We start from the raw sequence: 8,960 nt of genomic DNA on the forward strand, positions 1-8,960 counted from the left end.
CTCCATGAAGTATTTTATCATATCTAATAATAATAAAAGTGTAATATGCTAAGTAGACCAGACAGCCCAATGACCTTCAGGACATCCTTCTGGACATAGCCTCGGCAGCGGGGCAGAGGCAGAGTGGTTAGGGGCAATCAGGCAGGCAGGCAAGTGGTTAAGAGCCTGTAGTTGCGAGGAGGTACAGGCCGGGCTGAGGGAGACAACTTCCCCCAAGTGCACGAATTTTGTGCACCGGGCCTCTACTTGAAATATAAAAGCCCTTATTGAAGAAAAGAGGACTAGAAAATAATAAGAATCTTATATATATAATAGAGAAATATGCTAATTAACCAGGAAGCTGTAACAGGTCTACCAGACAGGAGGAGGTTGCACACACAGTGTCGGGGGCGGGGCAGCAGGGGCCTCCATGTGCCTGCACTTGGGGAGGGCCTGATCAGTAGCAGCCGCAGCTGCTTCAAGGGCCGGAGAGGGAGGCAGGGCCAGACAGCCAAGGCTGCTGCGGGGCCCAGAGAGCCCAGCGATTTCGAATCGCACACTTGGCTCCTGGTTGGAAATAATGAGAATTGGGGTTTGTCTGTTTAGAAACGTTACATTTCCCTGAGTGTAATGCGCATCTATATATATAAAAGCCTAAGTGACCATGACGGCAGAACGACCAGTCACTATGGTGCACACTGACCACCAGGGGGCAGATGTTTAACACAGGAGCTGCCCCTGGTGCAGCCAGAGCCGGGCTCCTGGCTGGCAAGTGCAGCTGCCATGGCGGGAGCCTCTCCTGGCTCCATGGCAGCACTAACAGGCGGCGGTAGCGGGCCAGGATGAGCGTGAGCAGTGCGGCCCCAGCCCCGATGCGGTCTCCTCCTGGCCGCTTGGCGCACTGCTACGTCTCCCGAGGGGTCCCGGACTGCGAGAGGAGTGTCTGATCGCCAGCTCCGGCCGGATCCTGGTGACCTTCTCTGTAGAAGGCAGGCAGTCTGAACACCCCAGGGAAGCGCAGGGAACTCGGGGTGAGCCTACCACTGCGCTTGGCTCACCCCCTTGATGGTGTTCACGGTGCGCAAATCACACCTCGACTTCTCGGAACTAACTGTGACTCATACTGATATTGGCTGCTGTTATTTAATTTGTCTTGGTTTCTCTCAACTGTCACAATTTGATTGTAATCTCTTAAAGTTAAAAATCAAATGTTTTCCTCCCCTCTGAAGCTTCTGAAGTGTGTAAAACTGATGGGGAGTTCTGTGTATTCACTTCTAAAGAGGCCTTATGTAGCTTTCTCATCAGATTCTCATAGGGATATGTAACCTGAAGAGAGAAGTGAAACATCGTGGTTTTCATTCTATAGCTCTAAGGGTCTCCTCACAATCACTCCTTCTTCTCATCGCTCTCAGCACTGAAAGGTGTATCATTCACTGATTCGTTTCAGAGATACTGAGCGCCCGCGGTACGTCAAATCATGGTTTGCAAAGATACAGTTAGACTTGCTCTATTGAAGAAGATCCTACTCTCTTTGGAGATAGTAAAATATCAAAGTTTGAATGGCGTTTTTTTTCCAGTGGGATAAGGTGAAAAATGGACGTTGCATAAACAAAAACCCAGGCTGGGGCTTGATGTGTAAATGTGTCCTAGTGCACGTGTAAGGGGTGGAGATAGTGAGAATCCAAGGAGTCTTCCGAGGTAAAGCGGCATGAACCTCACAGGAAGGGAGTGTAGGAGCTCCTGTGGTGAACATGCAGATTTCCTGGAGAGTTTATTAAAAGTGTATGTCTCATGAGTTTTCACGCTAAAGACAAAACATTTTTTTTTTTTTTACAGCATTACAGTAAAATCATGCATAAAGCCAGTAAGTGGTTGGTTAATTATAATCTGTGCCTACTTTTTTTCCTTTCAGAATATGGCCCAGTTCTCTGTTTTATTACCAAGACATTAAAATACAGCAGGACTTCCCAGAAGATAAGACTTTCTAATTCTAGTCATTTGGGGAATTCCTGCTCGATTTGAGATGTGGAAAAGCTTTTGTGCCCTTACCCGCTGAGGAAGAACCTGTGCTGAGACCCTGCCAGTGTGAGAGATGCCTTCCGGAAGTCATGGACTGCTCCAAAACACAGGGAAGAGAATGACCAGTAAACGTGGGAAGTAAAATTCCTACCCTTTAGGAAAAAAGACAAGAAGATGTCATTCGCCCTTCTCCCATTAAATTCATAACAGTAATGCTTGGGAGGTGCAGATTCTTATGTGGCCGGCGAATATGAAGACAGAATAGGACTCAGACTGTTTGCTGGTGGCACTGTGCATGTGTAGAGTCTTTCTGGAGAGCTGTTTGGTAAATGTACCAAAAGGCTTAAAAATACTTAACACCCTTTTTGCTGGTCACTCTGCTCCTTTTATATTGAAAAATTTAGCTCTTAAAAAATTAGAAATATGGTAGTGAATGAAAACTGCAAAGAATTATGTGTAAAGAAGGCTGTTTTATATAGTGTCAGTTTTAATAGCAAAGATTCAAAATCATCTGAATATCCAAAAATTAGAGATACATTATGGTTTGGCTCTAATTAGATTATGAAGGAGCCAACTGAAGGCCATGTTTTTTATATAATATTTAATGTCCTAAAGAATTGGTTGCTGTATAATATTAAATGGGGGGGGGGGGGAGATGTGTGAGCATTTTACAGTACTGATTTTGTTTTAGAATTCTACATGTGCAAAAAAAGACTAGGAAGGCATAATCTTTTATTATACTTTGGGAGTATATTGGACCATTTTAACTTCCTTTATTTTCTGTTTTCACATTTTTTTTCCTACATGAATATAATCAAAGAATATAGTTGTTTTAAAAATAAAAATTATTGAGAAAGATCCAGCTGTTGAACACATTGTTTCTGCTAATGAGGCAAAAATTAAGATGGTAATAATAAGTTCTTTTTGAGTTCCATCTTTATTTTGTAAAAAAAGAAAAAGATCATTAATGACTTGAACAGTCATCGAGATACTTTGGTTTGCAAACAACATCTTGAGAAGAGATAAGCAGTTAACACTGAGATATCTTAAACTTCCGAAGAGACTACATACACACATTATAGTGTGCCAGATATTTTTAAAATTAACGTTTTATTATTAACTTTAAAGGAATGGGTTTTCTTTTCTATCACAGACAGATCTTTTTTCCTCGGGATCATTAATTTTTACTGTGGTCTATTATACAGGGTCCTTGAATAATGTAGCTTTTGTCCATTCAAAGGGTATGGAAAGTCAGTGTGTTTGTGTCTGCAGGATTGCCTTCAAGATTATAAGCTACTTACTGTAAGCAGTGAAATAAGCCAGTTACCCTCCAGCATTAATATTGAGCCGTCTGGGTTACATGTGATCATGTCTCGGATTCTCTAATGCAGTGGTTTCAACTCTCCTTGCACATGAGAGACCCACAAAGGACCTCCTGGATCTGAACCCAGGATTCTCTGGCTCCAGCCAGTAGTTGTTTTCACGCCCCTGTAAAATATACCACCCCCTACTTCCCTTCATTCTTAGATGTCTGAAGATGTGAAGGTGAAGAGAACTTCGACCATTTATTCGAGTATGCTGCTCGCTTTTTCTTTTTCTTTTTTTTTTAAACAAAATTAACATTGTGATCAGTTTTGAGCATTTGGGAGTTTCCTTAGTGCAGTGGTTGGCAATCTGAGGCTCATGAGCCACATGCGGCTTTTTGGCCCCTTGAGTTTTTAGCAAAGGCCAGCTTAGGATCACCTTAATTAAGTTAATAACAGTATCCCTACCTATATAGTTTAAGTTTAAAAAATTTGTCTCATATGAAATTTCAATCATTGTACTGTTGATATTTGGCTCTGTTGACTAATGAGTTTTGCCAACCACTGCCCTAGTAGATTATGGGCATAATAGGAAAGTTCTAGCTTAGTGACTTAAGTCCTTGGAAGAGTGACCAGTTACTGATTAGTATATTTATATTTACTTACAAATCTGTATTGATATTATGATCTACTTATTATTCTTTTCCTGATTTTGAGGATGGACAATCAGAATAGTGTGTGCATGGTGTTAACCAAGAGTGGAGAAGGCTGGGTTACATTTGAGACCTGAGAATGTTTTGCAAATTAGCCTCAGTATTTCCTGGAGTTGTTTATACTGGGCAACTGAAAAATGTGCCTGATTTCATAGGTATTTGTTGGAGAGCACATTTTTATAAAGAAAAGAAGAAAAAAAAAAGCATTTGATGATTTCAGTTAGGGAAGATTAAAAGGAAATTGTCGGTGTTTTCAGAACCATGCCCTAAGTTTTATAGATGATTCAGGCTTAAAAAGTCCACACATTGGAATGTGATGACGCATTCATAAACTGCCTCTTTTGACCTCGCTCTAGTTTACAAATGCCCCCTCCCCCCAATAAAAATCCAGATCACAAGGCTAACATAGTAATAGGAAAGCCGTTTCCAAATCTATACAAATCACCCAGCTTTAGGAATTATCTCAGCCAGCGTGTCTTCTAAACTCCCACCCCCTAGCCTCCTCCCATGTTATTTTGAAGCATGTCTCACATCACATAATTCAGTCCATGCATATTTCAGTGTTGCTTCCAAACAATATTTTTAAGATAATCACAAAACCATTATCCAAAAAAAAAAAAAAAAATGAATAAAAATTCCTTAATGTCACCAAATATGTAGTGGATATTCAGAAGTTAAGATGTTTCTTAAATGGCGTTTTTTACACATCGTTTATTTGAAACAGGATTCACTTACAAGTGGTTGATGTCTATTTTCTTTTCATCTCTGTTCCCTTACCGTCTTACTAACTTTCCCTTTCTCCTCCCCTCCTTACCTTTTATCTTTCACATTTTCTCTGTCTCCTAACAGTTAATTTGGTGAAATAAATCTAGTTTGTCCTTGAGAGTTAAATATAATCCAGGTTCTTGTAACTGCACCCCATAATGTAATTTAACAGTCCTCTGTTCTCTGTATTTCTTCTAACTTGACAAATTGAATCTAGACCTTTTTCAAGACTACTTTAGAGGAGGTGGTGTGTTCTTCCATAGGAGGGACATAATTTCTCATCTCTTGGATATTAGCAGCCATTAGCTTCGGATGCCTTTATCCATTCAATGAGTTACAAAAAATTTTTCCAGTTCAAAGGGACCTTCATGTAACCCCTGAGAAGTAAGGTGACAGCCTCCTGTTTAAATTTAGATTAAAAAAGATACACACAGAAAGAGCATTTCATACAATTTAAGTCATTAGTAGCAAACAATCAAAATCCTGTAGAATTTAAGAATGGATCAGATATATACTATGAAACACATATTTGAGAAATGATTCAGAACAAAGCCAGAGGAAGAAAAAGTAACCAATGAGACTACCTTAAAATTTTTTTGTTAATCCTCACGCAAGGATATTTTTTCCATTGATTATTCGAGAAAGGGCAGAGATAGAGAGAGAAACATGAATGTGAGAGAGACACATTGATTGGTTGCCTCCTGAATGCACCCCGACGAGGGTCCAGGATTGAACCTGCAACCCTTAGCTGCTTGGGCTGATGCTCTAACCACTGAGCTACTGGCCAGGACTAGGTGGATTTTTGAAAGAACTAAATGAGCCCTAGCCAGTGTGGCTCAGCTGGGTGAGCATTGAAAGGTTGCCGACTTGATTCCTGGTAGGGGATGTGCAGGAGGTAGTTAATGGTTGTTCCATTCTCACATGGGTGTTTTCTCTCCCTCTCCCTTCTCAAGAAACAAACAAAAAACAGATTTTTTTATGTTAAAATAAATACTACTAATGAAAATTTGAGTTTAAAATATAATCAATAAAATTAGAAATCTAGAATTATTCAGGACATTACAGATGGATTAAGAACTCAAGAAAAAAAAAAAAACACCCCAAAATGTATCAAGAAATAGAGGTGAAAATATGATCGCTGGAAATGTAAGATAAATATAGCACGAATTCTAACCAATCTTATTAAAGGGAATATGTGTCCCAGAAAGAAGTAAAACGGGGGATGTGACCGACTTTGGCATGACAGCATGAGGAACGCGACTCACCAGCAAAACTCCTGAATATTATTTTAAAACAATCACTTAAAATCTCAATATGGTTGAAGGATGTATGGCAACTAAAGAAACACATGTTCAAGAAAATTTATTAGCATGTTACAAGAACAGGGAGAGCCCATGGCATGTGAACTGAAATCACTTCTCCCAACTCAGCAAGATGGGAACCAGACGGGTGCAGCCAAGAACACCAGGCCCCACCTCCTCAGCTCCCTGGGAGGGCTGTCAACCCGGGATGTCAGTGCTTCTCATCCTGCTCCCACCTGTTGTGGTCAAGTGTAGGTGAGAGCCCCCAAGGAGATTCTACACTGAGTGGTGCTGCTAGCAATATGGGGGCTCCAGTCATCTCTCTGCTGGCTGGTTAGGCAGTGATTCCAGCAAAAAAAGCTGAAGGGCTGAAACTAGTTTGGCTCAGTGGATAGAGTGTCGGCCTGCGGACTGAAGGGTCCCAGGTTGGATTCCGGTCAAGGGCATGCACCTTGGTTGTGGGCGCATCCCCAGTGGGGGGTGTGCAGGAAGCAGCTGGTTGATGTTTCTCTCTCATCGATGTTTCTAACTCTCTCCCTCTCCCTTCCTCTTTGTAAGAAATCAATAAAATATACTTTAAAACAAACAAACAGCGTGGTTCTCGGCTCCCATGTGAGGGGACTTTCACCATGTCCGGAGCCCTTAATGTCCTGCACCGGAAGGAGGGGGATGTCTTCAAACTCCTGGCAGCAGGAACCCTCTCGATGGCACCAACCTTGACTTCCAAACGGAACAATTCAACCACAAAAGGGAAAGTAATGCCATCTACATCACAAATGTGAAGAGAACCCGGGAGAAGCTTCTGGCAGCTGGTGCTGTCGTGGCCACTGAAAACCCAGCTGATGTCAGTCACACGGGCCGGGAATTCTGGCCACGAGCTGTGCGGAAGTTTGCTGCTGCCACCGGAGGAGCCACTGCTATTGCCAGCCGCTTCACTCCTGAGACCTTCACCAGCCAGATCCAGGCAGCCCTTCAGGAGCCGTGGTTACTGATTCCAGGGCTCACCACACGGGGCATGTATGTTAACCTGCTGACCCCTGCTCTGTGTAACACAGACTCTGCTCCGCACTGTGCGGACATAGCCATCCCTTGCCATAACAAGGGGGCTCCCTCGGTGGGTAGATGTGGTGGATTCTGACCCAGGAAGTTCTGCATAGTGTGGCACCTTCTCCATGAACACTTATGGGAGGTTATACCTGATGCCTACCTTGATAGAGCTCCTGAAGAGACTGAAAATGGAGAGCAGACCACGGCTGTGCTCCAAGGAGGAACTTTGGGGTGAATGGATGTTCTAGCTCCCAAGTTCACTGCTGCTCAGCCTGAGGTGGCAGACTGGTGTGAAGGCATGTGGGTGCCCTCTGTGTCTACTCAGCAGATCCCTACCAAAGCCTGGAGAGCTCAGTCTGCCACTGAAGACTGGTCTGCAGCCCGCCACTGCGCAGGCCACTGAATGGGTAGGAATAAACACTGAGTAGTTTTAGAAGTTCCACAAGCTTTTAAGCAAAATTGAAATAAGGTTGAAGGAAAATAGAAGTTCTAAAAATTAAAGCGTGCACAAATATACTGTTAGCCCAGAATGACAATGGGCATAACCCAGAGTATGCTCCCTGGGGAGTAATATCAGCTTACCAGTACAGGAAATAAAAAGACTACTAAAATAATCCAGCCAGTTGCTAAAGAAACCAAAACAACAACAACAACAAAAAAACCTAGCAAATAATAACTAGCAACAGAGGGTAGGCACCAGTCCCCAGAGTTGCTACAATATATTATCTAAAATGTCCAGTTTTCAACAAAAACTATTAGTCATGCAAGGAAACGGGAAAGTATGACCCATCCACTGAAGGGTGGTGGGAGAGAAACACAGAGACTGCCTGTGAGAGCAACCAGATGTCAAATTTAACAAAGTCTACAAAGTAGCTATTACAAATATGTTCAAAGGACAAAAGGAAACCAATGATTAGAGTAGAAAAGGCATGGAGAAAATGTCAAAGCAAATAAAGAATGTGATTAGATAGGAATGATAAGAAAAGAATCAAATGGTAATTCTAGAATTGAAAAGTATAATAACTGAAATAAAAAGAAACAAAAGGGGCTCAACAGATTTGAATTAGCAGAAAATAATAATTAGAAGAAGGATCAGTAGTGATTATGCAGAACAGAGAGAGAAAAAGAATTTAAAAATGAATGGGGCAGCAGAAACCGGTTTGGCTCAATGGATAGAGCATCGGCTTGGGGACTGAAGGGTCCCGGGTTTGATTCCGGTCAAGGGCATGTACCTTGGTTGCGGGCATATCCCAAGCAGGGGGTGTGCAAGAGGCAGCTGATCGATGACTCTCTCATCGATGTTTCTAACTCTCTATCTCTCTCCCTCCCTTTCTGTAAAAAATCAATAAAATATATATTTTTTTAAAAAATGAATGGGGCACCCAGCCAGGTGTAGCTCAGCAGGTGAGCATTGGCCAGGAACCAAGAGGTCACCAGTTTGATTTCCTGGTCAGGGCATATGCTCAGGTTGTGGGCTTGATCCCTAGTGGGGGCATGCAGGAGGCATTGTTTCTATCTCTCCCTCTCCCTTCCTCTCTGAATCAATAAAAATATATATTTTTTTTAATGAATGAGGCTTCAGAGAAATATGGGATGCTATTAAGTCCAGCATATTTGAAAAAATCATGGCTGACAACTTCTCTAATGTACTGAAAAAACAATAATTACATATTCAGGAAGCACAACAAACTCAAAGAAGGATAAAGATAAAAAGGTCTACAAACAGAAATATGAAGAATATTGAAAGTCAAAGACAGAAAAAATCTTGACATGAGTAAGAAAAAAATGACTCATCATTTACAAGGGAACCCCAATTATATACAAATCTGACT

The 8,960-nt window shown here is 41.9% G+C and overlaps 1 protein-coding gene and 1 pseudogene across 2 annotated transcripts in view; both read left to right on the top strand.

The window, feature by feature from the left end:
• MTAP (methylthioadenosine phosphorylase) overlaps positions 1-6,653 on the top strand; it is a 56,793-nt gene extending 50,140 nt beyond the window's left edge. The window contains exon 8 of the mRNA XM_084898124.1: positions 1,892-6,653. Within this exon, the coding sequence (XP_084754250.1) occupies positions 1,892-1,930 (39 nt within the window). The 3' untranslated portion in view covers positions 1,931-6,653. The remainder of the gene's footprint in view (positions 1-1,891) is intronic.
• A 57-nt stretch (positions 6,654-6,710) lies between these two features.
• LOC311629622 (small ribosomal subunit protein uS2-like) lies at positions 6,711-7,556 on the top strand (annotated as a pseudogene). The gene has a single exon. The product of its transcript is annotated as a small ribosomal subunit protein uS2-like (transcript).
• Positions 7,557-8,960: the final 1,404 nt, after the last annotated feature.

Source organism: Pipistrellus hanaki (assembly GCF_964339955.1).
Source record: "Pipistrellus hanaki genome assembly, chromosome: 11".
Lineage (NCBI taxonomy): Eukaryota > Metazoa > Chordata > Mammalia > Chiroptera > Vespertilionidae > Pipistrellus > Pipistrellus hanaki.